The sequence below is a fragment of the Eretmochelys imbricata genome, chromosome 1 (genome assembly GCF_965152235.1).
Source record: "Eretmochelys imbricata isolate rEreImb1 chromosome 1, rEreImb1.hap1, whole genome shotgun sequence".
Classification (NCBI taxonomy): domain Eukaryota; kingdom Metazoa; phylum Chordata; order Testudines; family Cheloniidae; genus Eretmochelys; species Eretmochelys imbricata.
Window position 1 is genome coordinate 265,501,339 of NC_135572.1, and position 18,904 is coordinate 265,520,242.

Here is an 18,904-nt window from a genome sequence, read left to right on the forward strand (position 1 = left end):
TGGAGGCAAGGGAACAAAAAGGTGAGAGGTGACTTCTCACTGGGTTCCATAAGGGTGGTTAACTGCATCCCTTCTGCGGGGCTGCCCGGACACCCTGGTTTGAGGTCTCTGGCAACTCTCTCTCAGCCCCAAAAGAGCACTTGTTTCCTTCCGGCTGCTTTCGCTATGTCCCCGGCCAAGGGAACTGGCCACTTTAGTCTATGGATTTTACCACTTGTGGTTGTGCCATTGTGGCCAAGCAGCCGCCCCGGCAGGAGCATATCTGTCCACCTCCACATCTAGCTCCTTCCGCGGCCCTCCCTGTAGTAGCTCTGAGCACCCTGCGGCCCACCGGGGGCTGTAATGAGCTGGGGTGGGGCGGGGGCCACAGCTGCTAGCATGTAGGACACCCCTCCTCCCCCTTGCTCTGCTGACTTGGCTATTCTGGGTGCAAGCGAGCGTGGGCAGAGGCTGCCCCCCACGGTGTTTGTACAGCGCCTGGCACAGGGGTCCCCTCTCCCGGCTGCAGCCAGGCGGGCCCTGCTGCTTTGGGGGGCGGGTCCTCCGACCCGGGCAGACGCTGGGGGCCGGTGCCCAGGCGGGTTGGCTGAGCGCAGGGAAGCCTCCCACCCGCAGCTCTGCAGCCACGGCCAGCCCCGCACGTGGCCCCGCCCCCCGGGCCCAGCCCTATTTGGCTGCGGCGGGCCTCCGGCCTCGACTCCCGCTTCGGCCGCACCGTCCGCCTGCCAATCATCTCCCCTTACCCCGCCTCTCCATTGTCTCGGGAATTATGAAATTAAACAGGCCCGTGAGACTGTCACTCTCTTAGCCCCACCCCCATTCAATGGTACGAGCATCTCATTGGCCACTGTCACTGAAAGCCCCACCGGTAGCTGTCGTTCCTCCCATTCTCCACCGGCTGCGCAGTTTGCAATATTTGATAGGCTAATGAGTCTGTCAATCTTTACTGCCCGCGCCCTCTCGTTTATTTCCTACTATTTGAGAGGCTAATGTAGCCGCCATTTTCGTTTTGCCCGCCTTCCTAGAACTTTCTCCCCCTGTAATGGGCTATGGCGGCTGGGGTTCTTTCCGGCTTCTCGGTCAGAGCGGCGTGTGGACGGACGTTGATTGGCTCAGAACACCTATCAATTCTTCCCTATCTTTCCTCTCATTGGTCCTCGAAGAAACTCAAACAGAATCTCGCCCTCCTGTCCCCAGTCGCTTTTCCCCTTGCATGGGCGTGGTTAATTCTCCCTGCCTGTCAACCCTGTCCGCACTACTGATTGGACGCTGAGGCCTCGCCCCCGATTGCGGTAGGGCTGTCGCATTTATCCGTCACGCTTCCCCCAGCTCCCGCGGTGATTGGGCTGCAGTGGCCAGCCCCTTCCAGGTGGGCGGGCCGCGGGCTTGCCCATCAGGCCGAGGGCGCGCGCTGATAGGCGGCGGCGCCCCGCCCGGCGCTGAGGTCATTCCCGCGGGAGAAAGCGGCATGGCGGCCTGCCGGCGGCTGAGCGGGGCGAGCGCGCGGGAGGTGCTGGGCCCGGCGCAGGGGCTGCTGTTCGATTGCGACGGGGTGCTGTGGGCCGGCGAGCGGGCGGTGCCCGGCGCGCCCGAGCTGCTGGAGCGGCTGAGCCGCAGCGGGAAGGCCTCGTTCTTCGTCAGCAACAACAGCCGGCGCTCGGTCTCCGAGCTGGAGCGGCGCTTCAGCCGCCTGGGCTTCCGCGGCGTGCGGGCCGAGCAGGTCTTCAGCTCCGCGCTCTGCTCCGCGCTCTACCTGCGCCAGCGCCTGCTGGGGGCCGGCGGCGGCGGCGACGCCTGCCCCGGGCCCGGCCGGGTCTTCGTGCTGGGCGGGGAGGGGCTGCGCGGGGAGCTGCGGGAGGCCGGGCTGCGCCTGGCCGCTGAGGGCGGCCCGGCCGGCGGGAAGGACGAGCCGCCGGTGCGCGCCGTGCTGGTCGGCTACGATGATCAGTTCACCTTCGCTAAGCTGTCTGAGGCCTGCGGCTACCTGCGCGACCCACAGTGCCTGCTGGTGGCCACCGACCCCGACCCCTGGCACCCGCTCAGCGACGGGCAGCGCACCCCGGGTGAGAGGCCCGGGGGCTGCGATCTCCAGTTGGGGAGGGCGGGGGGGGGGGTCTCCGGGCCCCCCCTCCCCCGGCCGCTACGGCCTCCGGGCCCCCAGAGACTCAGGCCTGCCCTCTGCTCGTGGGGGGCTGCCTGGGCGCTGCTGCTTCTCTTGCCACACTGAAGCTGCTGGGCTGAGCCCCAGGGTGTTCCCTGGGCAGCTGTAGCAGTTGACCTGATCTCTGGGACTAGCCCCGTGGGCCAGAAGAGGGTTGAATGGCTCAGTCCCTTCTTGAGAGAGACCGCCAAGGAGGCCTGGTTTCTGTGGTGATGGGGCCATGTTACAAAAAGCCACCTATCCCACTAGAAACTGCACCCAGAGCTTTAATTCACTTCCCACAGCCAGTGGCTGGACTGGGCCAGGGACCTTTATGTGAGAGGTGCCATGCCCCTTCAGATGGTGATGACTGACAGTGGTTCTCCCTCTCTTTATCTAGAAAAGACAAATTTAATCCTTAAACACCACTGAACCACCAATAGTTTTATTTGTTTTAGTGACAGTGCCTAGAAGTGCCATTCATGAGCCAAGACCCCATGGTGCTTGGTGGTTCACAAACAGACAACAAAGCTGGTGCCTGCCCCTGACCATAAGGGCTCATCTTGAATAAGAGGGACAGTGCTACCCCTGAGTCTCTGGATATAAAGTGCACCGAGCCTCAAAGAGGCAGGCAGGAGACCTTTGAATTCCACTGACTGGCAGGGCTGCTAACTCGCTGTCTGTTCTTGGATAACAAGCATTTCTTCTTGAGTTTCTCCCTTGTGTCTGGTGGCTGAGTCCCATAGTAGCTAAAATCTCATATTGATTTGTGAATGCCTGTTTCTCTCCTTCCCAGGGACAGGGAGTCTCACAGCTGCAGTGGAAACAGCCTCGGGGCGCAAGGCGATGGTGGTGGGGAAGCCGAACACGTATATGTTTGACTGCATTGTAGAGCGCTTTCATGTGGACCCTTCCCGCATCCTCATGGTGGGCGATAGGCTGGAGACGGATATCCTGTTTGGCAAGAATTGTGGGCTTGCCACGGTCCTGACTCTGACTGGTGTGTCCCGTCTGGAGGAGGCACAGGCCTACATGGCCAGCGACAACCCTGCTGCAAAGGACCTGGTGCCCAACTACTATGTAGACAGCATTGCAGACTTGATACCAGGCCTGGATGAGTAGAGGGTGAGGTGAAGTGGGGGGGGGGTTCCCAATCTGAGTCCCAGTCCAGATCTCCACCCTTTCCCATTCTTCTCTCCCGTCTTTCTCAGTTTCTGGCTCTACCCAGTCCAGTATTTATTCATTTATTCTGCAAGGGGGGGGGGGGCAGGGTGTGAGTAGTTGTCTTTCCTTCTTTTTCCTGCCAAAAACAAAACTTTCCTGATAGAACCCTTCCTCTTCAGTTAAACCTGCTACCACTGACTCTAAAGGAGAACTGGAAGCCTTGTGTTAAAAGCAGGGTGGGGGCATGTACAAGCCTAACCATTGTCTGTTTGCTCCCCCTCCCCTGTGGGATGAGGGCAGGCTGTCTTATTTTTCTTTTGTATATAACCAGTGGCGGCCTTTTACTGCTATGCCCTTCATTCTCTTTTCTGAGCTGCAGCTCTTGTGCTCCCCGTGGGGTCTGCTGTTTCCAAGCAGAAATGGGCCAATGAGCCCCTGCCAGGGGAGTAGTCACTGCTGTTGTCTTATTCCCTTTCCTGTCCCTACCCCATGCCAGTGCCAGGATCCCCCCATCCAGGCCTCAAAAGGGGTTGGGAGGGCATCTGGAGCTTGTTTTTCCTCTGAGAATGATGAACAGGGGAGGCGCGTAGATCTCCTGCCCTGAAGGGAAGGATTGTCTCTTGTCCTGAATTATCCAGTATCCCTGACGCTTCTGCCATAACACTAACTTAGTTTGGTGTCTTGGATGGGTGAGGGGAGAGAGACTGTCCTAGTGACTCTGCTGTAATGACCCAGACCTGCTGTAACTCTTACAGTTCACCTCTGATGGGAACAACCTCCAAACACCCTTACCTGTGCGTGGAGGAAAGTGTAGGGAAAAGGCTCTTCTGGCCAGACCAGTGAAGTGTATCAGTAACAAACTGTGTAGCTTTTGCCTGTGTCTGATGGGTTGTGATCCCACTACTACAGTGGGAAAGGGATGTGTCCCTACCTCGCTGCTGTTGTGTGGCTGTGTGCGGGATAGCGTTGGTATTGTCAGTGCTGTGAACATGCCACAGCCCCAGAAATCATTCCTTGCTGCTTTGTCTTTTTACAATTTTATTTATGAATTAACTTATTTATGGAAGTGTTTGTATAAATTATTGCTGATTGGCTGTGCCAGGGGTGGGGACGGTGCTTTTGGGCCCCTCTCGCTGCTTCTGTCCCATATTGTTGTGGTTCTTTGACACTCGCCATTTTTCAGCATATAATAAAGTGCAAGCATGAGCTGGAATTGGCCTCCTTCATTCCCCCATCTCTGGTGGGCGGAGGGGCGGGAGGGAGAGAAACATGACGAATGTAGGACTGAAATTAGGAGGTCTTAGTCAAGTTTCTAGGGGGCAGGAGTTGTTGGTCCTTCCCCCTTTGAGGACTGAATGGATTATGTAACGGGAATCCCTTTCTTGCCCTAGGACATGGGGTGGGGCGTACTGGAAGCGTATGCTACTGCTGCCTGGCGTGATGATGGCCTCCGGTTGGTGTGGCTATCTGGCACCTTTAATTGCACACGCGCATGCTAGGTGTCTGAATTGGGCTTGGTTGGCTTGCATCTGAGGGTGGCTACAAGAATACAACCCAAGCTCAGTAGATTGGCCATGTGATTCCACTGCCTGTTTCCTTTCCACGCTGGAATGAGAGCGATGTCTTGGCCACAGATCTTCAGGGCTCTGGCTGAGGAAGCATGACTCTGCCTCACATGCGTGGATGCTGAGCTAGCTGCTAGTCAAATGGTTTTGTATCTGTCAGGCATCTGTAGCAACTCATCAGGGTCTCCCAAATTGTTCCAGGCTCTTGTGCGCTGAGAGCTAAGGTTAATGGAGCGTGACTCTGAAGCAGTGGTTCTCAACCTATTTACCGTTTACATGCAGCTCTCTCTGTTATGTGGGCTGCAACCACACTATGTATACTACTGGTGTGGCCCTGAGGATGTCACATGGGCTGCCGCTGTAGGCTGATTGGGCTTCCTGCGGGTTGAGAACCACAGCTCTGAAGCGCTGATCTCTCTCAAGAAAAGACTTAAAGCACCTTTTGAATAAAGCTTTTAACATTTTATCCTTATCTACTCTAAATCTCAAGCACTGGAGAGGACATGAAGTATAAACCTCCATCTGTCCCCTGGAGGGGAGGTGGCCTCTTCAGCATTGTCCTAGGATGCCTTGTGTGCTGCACCTCTTCCGTGGATAAACAGGTGTCTGGCATGCAGCCTGCATTCTTGTAAATGAGAGGGGCAAGCAAAGGGAAGGAGGAAACCCAAGAAGTGTAAAGAGAGTGGCTGAAACCCTCTGGAGCTACTGATGTCTCCCTCCCCTGCAGTGACAGGGGTGCCTTGCTCCCAGGTGTGAAGATGTCCACTGCGTGTGGTTGCTGGGCCACCAGCACTTCCCATGGCTTTACAACTACTTTTGATTCACAAAGCAGTCTCTTGCTATGGAGCTTTGACTCTAAGGATTCTTGGTCGGCGCTTGGGCTGCTGAGGTGATGAGTGAGAGCCTGGTAGGCTGGAGATGCCTTGCCCAGGGCTCATCACATCTGCTCCATAGTCAGCTACAGTAGGAAGGCTTTCAAGTTACCCATCCCCAGGCATTGGCAGCAGCACTGTTAATGAAGCCTTCAGGGACCTGCATTCAGCTTCAGGGCAGGGATGTGTATGGTGGGGAAGGAGGAGGTTGAGGAATTCAACCCTCTGTTTCGGTGCTTGTTTCTCTGACACCATCTTTCTGTACAGAATAAGGGTGACTGTGTCACCTTTTTTTCCTATTCTGCCATTGCAGGGGTTTCCACAGAGACAGTTATGTGGGCACATGGAGGATTTACATTTCGGAAATGACGTGAGCTGATGGCTTTGGTGTAGTTGCTAGTAGGACTGATACCCCTTGGTGCTAAGCAGCCCTTTTCTTGTTAGTACCAAAGCTACCACCAGTGCCCTAGGGAGAAGGGTCTCCTTTCTCTTCTGGAAGGGTGGTTCCAGACCCCAGGGCGTGGTGTGTGTAGGATGCTTGCCCTTTTCCAGTGCAGGGACAGACTAGCTGCAGGGCTCAACCTGTCATGCTGCCTTCGGCTAATGGGGATGCTGTGGCCAGAGGTGTTGCAGCCTTTCCACTGTTGAAGGAGGGAGGGGATTCTTGAGACACATCCGGTTGTTGTGACAGCTGTTGTTGAGATGGGGTATCTGTTTGCAATCTGCAAAGCATCCTCCTGCTGTGGCCCCAAAGGAGGCTCTGTGTTAAAGAACCCAATTTGCTCCCCTGACTCAGTGGGAGCTGTGCATGCAGAGTGGAGGAGCCTCATGTGCCTTTCCACTGACAAACCCTCCTTTGGCCAACTGAAGGAGCAGGGTGGATGAGGCCCTGAGTGAGTTGCATCGAGTCTCCAAGGGCTGGGGCATGGGAAGATGGATAAGAGACTGGGTCCTTTGGTCACATGCACCCTGTGTACCCTGTACTTTGGCTCTCCACGCAGAGGATACATCAGGCGGTATTCTCCTGCTATCTCCTGTGTTTACATGAGGATAGTTGTGGAGAGAGGAGGGGGGAGTGGTGTTATCAAGGCTAATGCATTCACCACAAGCCTCTGCACTTTCCACTCCAAACAGAAAGTGCACAGCTGCTTTAACCCTGCCTTTCATCATCCTCATGCATAGCTCAGACTAAGAGAAAAGGTTATTTTAATTCCACCTGCAACTTCCCCCGGGGAAGGGAGGAGAGGAGGAGGGAAATCAGCCTGCATGACAGATGGCAGCAACATCACCAAGCGCACTGCTGCAAGGCATGCAGCTGCTACGATTAGGAGTGTGGTACAGTTACTGGACTAGGGTAATGATGGGGATCTTAGGCCAGTTCAGAATGAGACACACAAGCCCTGCTCGCACTAGTGTTCCCCTAGAGGTCAGGCTCAGCAGAAAGGCGAGAGGTAGAATCAGAGGGAGAGGACGTTTCTTTCCCTCACATTCATTCTTGTAGCAGCTTGGAGCCCTCATCGCCATCCTGTGGGAGGTACTATAGGTGGCCCGTACAGGCAGTGGGAGGACGAAGCTTGCAGTCCTGCTGTTTGTTCTGTCTCTGCTCTCTACTACAGAACTCCAGCCTGTGGAACAGGCATGTTTCCTTAAAACTAATGGGCCAGATTGGCAAAGAGGGAAAACAATGGGAGCCAGTGGCCTAATCTGTTTAGGCCCTTCTGTATCTCCCAGCTGGAGCCTCTCTGCATCTCAAGATGGTGAAATACTTGGATAAATCTGATCCGGACTCACCATGGAGCACTGAGAATGGGGCTGGGGCAGATTTGCAGGAAGCAAGAGGAGGGGAGGGATGAATAGGGGCTAGGGGGACAGGTCAGTTGTTGCCCCCAGCAGGGAGTTTTGCTATCTCCTCCCGCTCTTTATTAACTGGGACGCTCTACCGAAAGGCACAGGGACTGAAATATAAAAAGGATTCTTTACAAAGTTACTTTCTTTGCCACTCGTGATTTAACAGCTACTGTTGACCTAAAAAGCATCTTCTTTGTGCAAAGAGGGGCTATGAGGTAGGGTCCTCAATTTTCTCTATGGTGCTGGTGGGCTCTGTACATGCAGAGGGTCATGCAGTATCATTTGCAGTAATGCATGCAGACAGCACGCACACATACCTGCACTCAGCTGAAGCATCTGGGGAGCAAAATCCAGCCTGTGTTGCTTTAAGCCATGGGCATGTACAGGAGAATGAGCTGGGGGAGTTTAATCCAATAATCTCCCCTAGAAGCCTATGAGGTGATACTCCTCTGTCTATACAGAGTAGAATGGGATCTTAGGCAGAAATTAGCCTTCTTTATTGGGCCATCTGGTTAGTTTCCAGGGGGCAGGGGCTATACGTGCAGGATCGTAGTCACTGAGACTGCAGTGAGCTGTGGCCATTTTAGTGAGACTTGTGCCCTTTAGTAGGTACTAAGATCCAGATCCTCAAAGGTATATCAACACACTGATTTCACACGGAAGTGAGGTGCTAGGCACCTAAATACCTTTGAGGGTCTGGGCCTAACCGGCCCCCTCATTGGCAGCATCAGTCACAAAGCCAACAGCAGCATGGGCCATGAAGTGTGAACTCCCTGCTCGGCCCGATGGATGGTTCCTCCAGAACAGGGGTGAGGCATGTTGGCCGGCGGAGGAGGGTGCATGTGGGAAGCTTGCATTGCCACTACCTGTTCTGTGTGTTAACAGAGCCGCCCAGGTCTTCGTGCTGACAGCCTGACAAGTTTCGTAAGCGCTGACCTCCATATAGGAGGTTGGTGTGCATTGCCAAGCGGTGTGCAAGGGTGGCTAAGAGAGTGCAATCCGGGGAGAGGGTGGGGCCACCTCCTGCTGAGGGTTGTGCTGTCTCCTCTCATTGTGGAGTACCTGGGACACCCTGGCCACAGGATAAAGGAAAGCCAAATGTTGTGGTTAGGGCAACTGCTGCTGCCTAAAAGATGTTTCAGCTGTTTTCAAATTGCAAAGCATCCTCTCGCTGGGGAAGGTGCCTCAAGAGAGGCTCTGCTGGACTGGACCCATCTCTCTGTTCTTGATCAATGGGAACCTCAAAGGAGCTGGGGTGGGGGGTATGGCAGGGAGAAACCTTGCCTCACTTCCCAGCGACAAGCCCTCCTGAGGGAGCTGGGTCGAGCTTGTCTTTGTGGTTGTAGGAGCATGTGGCAATGGGGGTAAAGAAGGGGTCCTGTGGCTGCCCTCATCCCATGGGGCAGTGTCCTAGGTGGAGAATGAATTAGGAAGTGCAGCTTTCCCTCTCTTTCTTTTGTTGTTTGCTCTGGAATAGTTGTGGGACTTGATGCACAACCTCTGTTGTCAAGGCTGTTGGTGGTCTCAGTCCACCTCCAGTAAGTGGCTATGCCACGTAAACCCCATTCGCCAGCTAAGGCCAAGATCTGCCAAAGTTATTTGTGATTCTGGGTACCTAATTAGGGACGTGTGGCATCTTAGCAGGGTCTGATTTGCAGAGGCTGAATGCTCAGCACTTTCTGAAAATCAGGCCCCCTAAAGTTGTCTCAAGTTGGGTTCCTCTTAACCAAGGCACGCAAAATCGCTAGTCACTTTTGGAAATCTTAGCCCACTTGCCTCCCTTAGCGACAGTCCGAGCAGAAACATTAAAGGTGGCCGGAGCTCAAGTGAATTCCCCATTCTAGCCTGTACGTGTCCCCTACAGTGGGTGATATATGTGGGAAGCCGGCAGTTTTGCTGTTTGTCCTGTTCCCGTGCTGTGCATAGAGAGGACTCTCAGGTCCCCCAGACCACTGAACTGGTGCCTCTTGCCAGGACCGAGCTCACTATGGAGCCTAGTGTGGGGATAGGGCAGACCTGCCAAAAGCAAGTTGGGCATCTGAGAATACAGCTGGTGGAGACGGGGCAGTCACTGCATCCAGCTGGTCCCCTTGCCATCTCCTCCTGCTGCCTGGGGTCACCCTGCCCATAGGTGCTGGGGACTTTCTGTTGCTGAAGGAGGATTCTTCACCCTGCAAATGTAGCTGCTTTGCCACCCAGTGGTCACATGACTTATCAGCTATTGTTGATCTTAAAAGCATCCTGCAGCTGCTAGAGACTGCATGGAAATTAGATGACATGAGATAAGGCCCGGCTTTGCTGTTCTATGTTGGTGCATTTACCCATCTCTTTCCAGTGACGCACACGCACACACAGCCTTGACTTAACTGAGGCAGATGCAGAGCTGCATTCAGCTGTTATCGGCTTAGAACAGCCCTGTCTAGGGGGGATCCTGCGGTTGTGTTCACCCCTTTAATCCCGTGAAGTGCCTCTGCCGTTCTCCATCTGTCTGTACATATTAAAGTGCAACCCTGAGCTGGCCGCCTTTGGCGCCCACTGGCAGGAATGGAGAACTTCAGCCATCGGGACGGCAATGAGCTGCAATGTTCACGTCCTAGGGAGACTTGTGTCCAGTGATCGGCCCCCTTGTTAACATTCCTACCTCCAAAGCCCAGGGCAGAATGGAGCACAGAGGAGGAACTCCCTGCTCATCCCAAAGGACATTCCTTCGCAGCGGGGCTGAGGCATATGGGCAGGGTGGTGTGCAGGGGAAGCTTGCACTGGCCCTATTTGTTGTGGGTGATACAGCTGCCCAGCACTTGGGCAGCACCTTTTACAAGTGCTGAGCTCAATTTAGACCCCTGAGAATGTGGGGCTGGCGTGGGTTCGCCAAGCAATTAGAGAATACGGCCTCCTGAGGGGTAGGCAGCCTCACCCGCTGGTCTCTCCCAGGTGTCGAGTGGTCTCCCATACGTTGGTAACCGGGGCAGCCTGGCCACTGGCACTGAGGACAAGCCCTTGCTGAAGAAGAGGCGGGACACTTCACACCACAACGGTGGTGGTTGTGACAACAGCTGGGCAGATGGTTTTTCAGCGCCTTTCAATCTGCAAACTACATCTGAAGGGAGGGAAGGGCCCCACGCTGTTCTGGGCTGGGGGTGCTGTGCAGGCAGCTCAGGAGTGACAAGGCTTAGCAACGTGTGCCAGGAACTGCCTCCCTGTGGCTGATGAAAGGAAGGGTGGCATGCAGCCCTCCTTGCCAGAAGGAGAGTCCCCCCGTGGGGGTGGGTGAGAGGGTATAACCAAGGAACCCTTTCAAGAACAAGCAAATGGGCATGGCTGAGACATTGGGTAACTAGATGGGGTCTGACTAGATGACTGTGGGGAGGGGCAGGAGGCAAATGCAATGTATCTAATGTCCAGGAACCTGTGTGCAGCTATTTCTTGTATAGCCATAGCCTCCTGTCCATCAGCCTTGCCGAGCCCCTTCCAGGAAAGAGCAGGGCAAAATCCAGCTGTTGAGCAGCTGGGCCCTGACATTTACATCTGTAAAGGGAGGTTTTAGAGCTGTGGAGAAAATGAGACACAAATCAGTCCCCTGCCCAGGGGAAGTGCCATCTCCCAGAAGAGGTGCATTTTCAAAAGCATGTTGTCATCTGCTCTGCCTTGGGGGTGGGAAGGGAGCTCTGCCCAGTGCTGGCTGGGAAGGGGAATGGCACACCCTCTGCTCTTTCTTGAGCCTCTCTCCCAAACACACTGGTCCCAGGCCAGTCCTGGGGTGACACCCTGGAGTCAAGGGCAATCACTGAGGAGGCCTGTCTTTTTCCTACACTATGGCAGCGCGTGTGTAGCTTGGCATGCTCATACAGTCTCACTGAATTGGGCCCATTCTTTCCCCAGCCACACTGGGGAAATCATGCCTCTCTCTTTCATCCTCTGGTAACACTGTTTCTATTATTGAGTCTGGCTGATTGTGTCCATGGCATAGAATCAACCAGGCTCTCCTGCAGCTGCTAATTCAATTTCTATGCGCAGTCATATTCGGATGAGTCACCCCAGGGAGGTGCAGCCAGGGGCTGACTTTTATCATTGGCATCTGCTGAAAGCTCTGCTATTTGACTCGTGGGGGGGGTCAGCAAAGAGGAGCCTGCGACTGAATATAAAAGGCGACAGCATTCCCACCGTTTTGGCCCAGGAGTAGCTGATTCTTTCAGGGTTGGGGGTGTCTATTGCCCTGCAGCATGTCCGAGGTCCCCCTGCCCTCCCCAGCACCTACACATATGCAGATCTCTGCCAATGCACCACAGCCCTGACCTGCAGCACTCCAACATCTTTGCCATGGTGCCTCTTTCCTGCACTACAATACCTCCTGCTGTACCAATCCTGCCCTGCACCACACCACAGCTCTGCCCAGATGCCTGATTCCTGACCTGCAGCCCCTCCTGCTATCCCAGTCCTGAGTCCTCCCTCCCAGCTCTGCTGATGATCCTCTGTCCTGACCCCTATTATCAAGGAATTGAATAGACTCTAGAGTTAATTTTATCCTTGTGGGGGAGATGGCAGCCATTATGGGGGTTTCCAGACTCCTGTACACAGTAAACAGGGGCATTGAGAGCCTCTCAGAGAGTGAGCGCGCGTGCATTTAAGTTCTGGGACTCTTGAAGGAGCCTCTCAGCCTGCCTTGTGATTTAGAAACAAAAAAATACAAGCGAAGCCGTAAGCCACAAGAGCAGAGGCTTGGCCAGCTGCCTAGATTCACTCTGTTCTTTAGATTTAATTATAGTTGAGCCGTTTTGCAATGAAGTAACTTTTTCCAGAGCAACCCTTTCACTCCATAACGAATCACCCTCACATGGACCGAACCTGATGTGGTAAATAACGTGCAGAACCTATGGGAACGGTCCATTGTGGCTGGGCACAATGCTACCGACACTGTTTACTCAGGGGTGGATTTGAAATTCGGGACAGATCTGCACAAGCACTGGGTGCCCTAGAAAGCTTCACCCCTGTCCCCCCAGAATGGCTATGGGCATGCACCATGCAGGACAGCTGAGTTGGAGTCACTTGCCTCCCAGCTGTTACACCTCTCGTCCCCCCTAACTTGACAGAAATCTCTATGGATCTGGAATGTAGTTGGGTGTGCACTGGTGACCACAATGTCAGGAGCTGAGAATGGAGCTCAGATCCCAAGGATCCTGCCCCAATGCTCTCTGGATGGGCAGAGAAGCTCCCATTTCATTTTGCATGGACCGCTTCCAGGTCCCCGTGCACCACTTTGGTTCTGGTGCTTCTAGCCACCCAAGGCTGTCTGGAATGAAGGATCTAGCTCTGCCCCGCCCCACCCTGCCAATTCTCATACGGTTTAACGGTTTGGGATATTTTTGTTTAAACATCTTGGATTTTTGTTTAAAACACTCTCATCCTAAAGCTATTTTCCACTGGCTCTGTGGCCACTGGAGCTGGATCTGACTCCAGTGACTGGCTGGCTGCTTGGGGAAGGTGGGGTTTAGCATCCAGAGGCTGGGGAGAAAGCTCTGCCTTGATAGCTTTTGGGAGGGTGTGACCTATCATCAAAATTCCAAGCCCCCCCTCCCCAGCTATTTCTGATTGGCTGAAGGGAGGGGTGACTCAGTGTATGACTCATCAGCTGCCCAACTATTTAAGGGCATGGGAGCAGCACAGTACTTGCCCACATCTGTTTGATAGATCTTGGTAGCTGGAGGGAGAGTGAGAAGACCACCACCATGTCTTGTGTGAGTGAAGGGGAGGGAGGCAGGCTTGTGCCTGGGGTGTTGGCTGCAGGAATAGAGGGATGAAATCAGTGGTGTGTTGCAAAGGGTGACTACTGCTGGCAAGCTGGAGGGAGTTGTGGGGGCTTTGCTGTGGGGTTGTCTGTGCTGCCTGAAAGGGTGGTGTGATGTGAAGTGGGCTGTGCAGTCCCCTTTCAATGTCCTGTAATCTAAGAGGAGGGTGGGGTAGTGATGATGTTTTACAAGAACTGATCTCTGATGAGAGCAGTGGGGTCTGTCTCTGCTTCCCCAGGAAGGCTCTTCCCTGCCCCTTTCATGGGGGAAGCTGGGTTTTGGGGTGGGGGTTTTTGGGTGGGAAATAGTTCAGAGTTGTCTCAAGGCTGACATGATGCCTCCTAGCAACTTCCCCCTTTCCTACCCGCAGATGGGATACTACTGTAACAGCAGCTGGCTGTTTCTGAATATCCTATGCCTAGAATACCTACCCCCCACTACTTGTACTTGTGGCCTGAAACTTTCAGAAAGTTCTTGATTTTTTAACCTGCTTTCAAAGGTGTCTGAGGGTGAAGGGACCAGTGGGGTGGAGTTGTAACTGGGAGTGGCTGCAAGGGCATTGCTTGCAGGTGCTAATACCAGAGGGGTTGTTGTTCCTACTGGTCTCTCTCTTCTTCCCCCCCGCCCCCCTGGGGGGGATGACTAGGAAATACTCTCTCTCTCCTTTCTCTTCCCTAGAGTGGTGGGAGGAGGAATGACTTCAGCCAGTGCAGCCCAGATGCATAGATTGTGCCCAGGGACTCTGTTCCAGCTAGTTGGTATTGTTTGCTCATTGGCTGCTGGGGGCAGAGAGGGGTGTGTGGCTACAACCCTGTATGTTGGAAGCTGCACAATGAGTCCACAGCTAGGAGGCTGGGCCTGGGAGGGGGTGACATGTCTGAGCCACCGTGAAAGCACCTTGCAGTCCTCATCAGAACCCTGTGGCTCCAGGCAGTTCTAGAATGGGTGTGGGCATGACTCTCCTGCTGAGGCTCTGGTCTTGGGCAGGTAGCCCTCTTTCTCCTGCTTCCCTAGTGGTGCAGAGGAGGAAGAGCAGTTCAGAGAACCTGTAGGCTGGTAAAGTTACTGATCTGCAAGGGCTGAGAAACTGGGTGGGGCAGAGGGGTTCTGGCCACAAAGCAGGGCCCGCACAGTTGGCAGTTACCTCGTGGTCAGCCCTTGCCTGGGGGAGCAGCTCTGCAGGAGTGAGTTCAAGGACACATGCCCGCTCCGATCCTAGCTCTGAGGCGGCAACAAGGAGCCAGTTAGTACCACTTGAGTCACCCGGCGGATGCAGACAACCCCATTTGGACCACCCCACCATACAAACGCATGCTTCACAGTAGCTAGCCTGGGGCAAAAGCTTCAGCTGCAACCAACCCACAACAGGGCTGTAACCAGTGTGTGGGAGTCTGTGCTCCCTAACCAAAGGGGCTTCCACTCCAATGCAGCTGGACTAGTGTGTGAAGACTTGGGAGCTGCTAAGTGAGGGGAGTTGGGTGTGGCTAGAGCCCTTTTGCTTAAGGGGTGTGTAGCCTGGCTTAGATTTCAGGAGCCATTTAGGACTCACGTTTGTGGAGGTAAGCCAGGTGGGGTAAGATTCACCCCCCTTGGTGAATAAGTTCACAGCTGTTCCCCTACAGAAACTATGCTGGGGAAGCAGTGAATGCCCCAACCATTATAGGTCACCTCTCTAGGGGGTATAGTCTCTGGCACGCATTCTTGGGCATGTGGGGTGGTGCCTGTCTCTCTCTGCCTGAAGTAATGTGCCAACACCTTCTCTTGTCCCCAAAAGGCTCAGTCTCTTTTCTATACCCATGCCCTGTTTTGTACTGCAGGCTGGGTGGGGTACAGAAGGGGAGCAGCTAACAGAGCCAGAAACCCTGGGGCTAACATGTCCCTCTCTGGATTCCTCAGGGAATGGTTTGTACCAATATGGGCATCAAGGCTGGAAAGCGCATTGGTGTGAAGGGTGAAATCTCTGCAGGTGCCAAGAGGTAAGTCCTGCTGTGCGGGGGAAATGTACAGAGGGGTCTAGGGAACATGGCAGGACCTTCTTGACTATGGGGTGGAGGGAAGGATTTCCCCCTTGCTGTGGAAAAGGAGTGGCTTTGAAAGGGTTAATGCCTGAAGCTGCACTTTCCAGTGAGTCACTTCCCAATATACATGGAGGCGATCTTTTCCTTCCCTCTGCCAAGAGGATAAGTAAAACCAGATGCAAGTCCACCAGTCCCCTCCCCTGGTAGCAACCACATCCCCTGTAGTGCAGAGAAGGGAAATGGAGCTGCTCTGTGTGAAGAAAGGAAACAGCCTCTCTCAGGGTGTGGTGAGCAGGCAGGTGGGGCTTTTGGTTGGAGGAGGGCAACTGGATCTGCAGGAGCTCTGCCAGGCAGAGGCAGCCTTGATAGAATTGGTGCTTAGACGTACCCATGGGGTCTCTACCCAGCAATTTAAAAAAACCTCATAAATCCTGTGGCCAGAGCCCCGGTCTCCACACTCAGGTTTGCACTACAGGTCTAAAAATGGCTATATAGACAGTGACTCAGGCTCTGAAACCCACTCTCCTATCTGAGCTAGAATATCTCCATGGCTATCTTTCAGTGCCATAGCACAATCCCAAGTCTCTAGACCCAGGCTCTGAGATTAACTGCTCTGGTTTGTTCTGGGTTTTTTTGCTGTGTAGACTTACCCTCTGAGGGCCTCTAGTCTCTCCAGCAGGTCTGGCCACCAAAACCCAGCAAGTCTGTCCCCTCTGTGTGTGGTTGGCAGGGCTTTCCTGCCTTGTGGGAAGGGAGATTGGCTCCCACCCTGGGAACAGACCGGCATTCCAAGGAGCAACATGTCCCAACTCTTCCTGTTCCCTTTGAAGTGTGATAACATCTGTGTACATCTTTCTGGGCTGCCTCTCCCTAAACAGTACGATCTTGTCTGCATGACTGGTGGCCCCAAGGGAGGGAGGGGCCCCATAGGGAAGAATGGCTCTTCCCCTGGAAGATCCTGTGGGATGAGAGGTGCTTATTAATAAAAGTTGATAACTGCTTCCTTCAGCTGCCTCTGTGGTGGAAGGTGGCAGCTGTTTAATGGGGTACAGCAACAATTACTTCCTTAGGACAAGAAGGGAAGAATGTAGCACCCAACTGAAACCCCAGGGGGACTTCAAGGTGCAGAATGCAATTCTCCAAGCTGGTCAGGGCTAATGCCCCACTCTTCTGAAAATTGCCATGGATCAAGTACCCAGGGCCTCTGTCTCTAGCCAAAAGACTGCACTCTTCTGGGGCAGTGCCTCTGAGGAAAGAGCACCCCCCTACTCATTCCTCAATTCCTCCTGCAGAATCCTAGGGCTTTCTTGAAGGGCTCTATACAAATTCTGACCTGGGGTGCTGGTCAGATTGAGGTGACCACCAAGGCCACAGGCCCTAGAGGTAAGAGTATATGATGCTGCCACAGTCTAGGGTGCCATGCATGAGGCTGCCAGTATCTCACCTGTTTGTTCTATCTTGCAGCTTTGTGCTGAACCTAGGGAAAGACCAAGCCAACGTAGTGCTGCACTTCAACCCACGTTTTGATGCTCATGGGGATGTGAACACCATTGTGTGCAACTCCAAGGACAAAGGGGAATGGGGTGCTGAGCACAGGGAATCAGCCTTCCCCTTCCAGGAGGGCACCAACGTGGAGGTGAGGCCTGGAATGACGTGGATCTGGGTGATGTCCCTGTGCATGGGACACACTCAGCCCTCCCTTTCGGGGACACAGCTGAGGTATTACACAGAGGGGGCTCAGTCCAAGGAGTTGGGCAGGACCCTGTCTGGGCAGGAGACTACACCCACCTCCCACATATCCAAGCTGGTTAGACACAGTCCTGACAACCAGTAATCAGCTGCTCCAGCCCCATGCTCTAGCTAAAAGATCCTGCTACCTGGGCAGGGCAGGAGGAGAAGATGGACATCTAGCAGACCCTGGCAGACATGTCCTCTGTTCCTCCCTTGCAGATCTTCTTCACTCATGACTCAAGTAATCTAACCATTACTTTGCCAAACAACCAGCAGTTCAAGTTCCCTAACCGGTTGGGTCTCCAGGTCATCGATTTCCTGAATGCAGAAGGTGACTTCACAATCAAATCCGTCCAGTTGGAATAACTCCCCAAAGGGATATTTAAAAGGAAACACAATAAATACCACTGAATTTGGTCTACTAAACCTAGTGACTAGCTCTTTCTTGTGTCTGCTGCATTCCCCACAGCCATTCCCTGGGTTTGTCACTTCCTTCTGTCAGAACTGATGGCACCTTGTGTAGCTGAGTGGAATTGGGCCTGCATTTGGCTTGTTGCCCAATAGCCTCTCTGGGGACACTGGAGGGTGGACTTCCTGAAGGATTAGGATAATGTGACCAAAATATCAATAGCAAAGTACTTTCTGTAGCCCTGTGGCTGTGCTTGGCACTAACAAATGCAAGAGCTGCTCTACTTAGCTTATTGCATTAATTTTTTTAATATCAGGATTTAGCTTCACACTCCTTCAGATTGAGAGGAGTCTGGTAAATGTGTCTAGTCCTGACTCTACACCTCACTAAACAGCTCAAGAGGTCTAAGACCTCGACTAGAATAAGGGTGGCTGCTCCCCTGTCAACACTGAATGTGTAGAGTTGTACGAGGCACAGGAGTGGGGTGTACTAGGTTTGTCTCCCTTCTACCTACATTTGTTTGTAAAGGCCCCTCTCACTCCCACAACACAGACTGTACTGTCTCCCAGGGCTGCTAGCCATCCTGAAGGAGCACTAGTGTAACACTGACAGACTGTGGTCATCAGTGGGCAGGATCGAACCAGGGACCTCTGGAGCTTAGTGCATGAGCCTCTACTGCATGAACTAAAAGCCAAGTGGCCATTAGCTAAGGCTATAGAGCAGACTCCTTAACCTCTCTAAGTGGTCTCAGAGCCACTAGATGGGACAGAACATCACACCCAGGAGGGGTGTGGGTTACACTAAGAGCAGTGCAGTACTTCTTTGCCAGCCACGCTCCAAGATAATTGACCTATTGTCCCTGCTTAGTGCGTACCCTGCCCATGCTACAGACTACACTAGGGTCCCCCTCTACTAGTTTACATTGAATTCCAAGCATGACATCTATGTGGCACTGAGGGCTTGTACCCACTACCACTTATGCCACTAGAGCTACATTGCTCAGGGGTTTGAATAAGCCACCTGAGCAATGCTAATTACACTGATCTAAGCGTCAGGGTGGACAGCATTATGTTGGCAGGAGAGCATCTCCCACCGACATAGCTGCCACCGCTCAGAGGTGGTTTTATTGGGCTGACCAGAGAGCTCTCTCCTGGGGGCTAGAGATTCTTCACCACGTGCGCTGCTGTAGCACTTGGGTGCTTGCAGAATAAGAATGATGGAGGTGGAAGCAGAGGCTAGGTGGTAGGGGGAAAATAGGGGCCATGACAGTGGGCTCGGATTGTTTTGTGGCACCCATAAGAGCCAATTTCTGTGGTGCTTACTGCTTTCCTTTGTGCAGAAAAGGTAATGCAGCGTGCTGGCTGGGCTGCAGCA

The 18,904-nt window shown here is 53.7% G+C and overlaps 2 protein-coding genes across 2 annotated transcripts; both read left to right on the forward strand.

The window, feature by feature from the left end:
* The first annotated feature begins 1,454 nt into the window (after positions 1-1,454).
* Positions 1,455-4,517, forward strand: PDXP (pyridoxal phosphatase). The gene is made up of 2 exons (XM_077829503.1): positions 1,455-2,063; positions 2,937-4,517. The coding sequence occupies exons 1-2, from the start codon at positions 1,469-1,471 to the stop codon at positions 3,260-3,262; spliced, it is 921 nt and encodes a 306-aa protein (XP_077685629.1). The 5' UTR covers positions 1,455-1,468; the 3' UTR covers positions 3,263-4,517.
* Positions 4,518-13,271: 8,754 nt separating this feature from the next.
* Positions 13,272-17,531, forward strand: LGALS1 (galectin 1). Its single transcript, XM_077807574.1, has 4 exons — positions 13,272-13,321; positions 15,269-15,348; positions 16,855-17,026; positions 17,341-17,531. Exons 1-4 carry the CDS (start codon positions 13,313-13,315, stop codon positions 17,485-17,487), a joined length of 408 nt encoding a protein of 135 aa, XP_077663700.1. The 5' UTR covers positions 13,272-13,312; the 3' UTR covers positions 17,488-17,531.
* Positions 17,532-18,904: the final 1,373 nt, after the last annotated feature.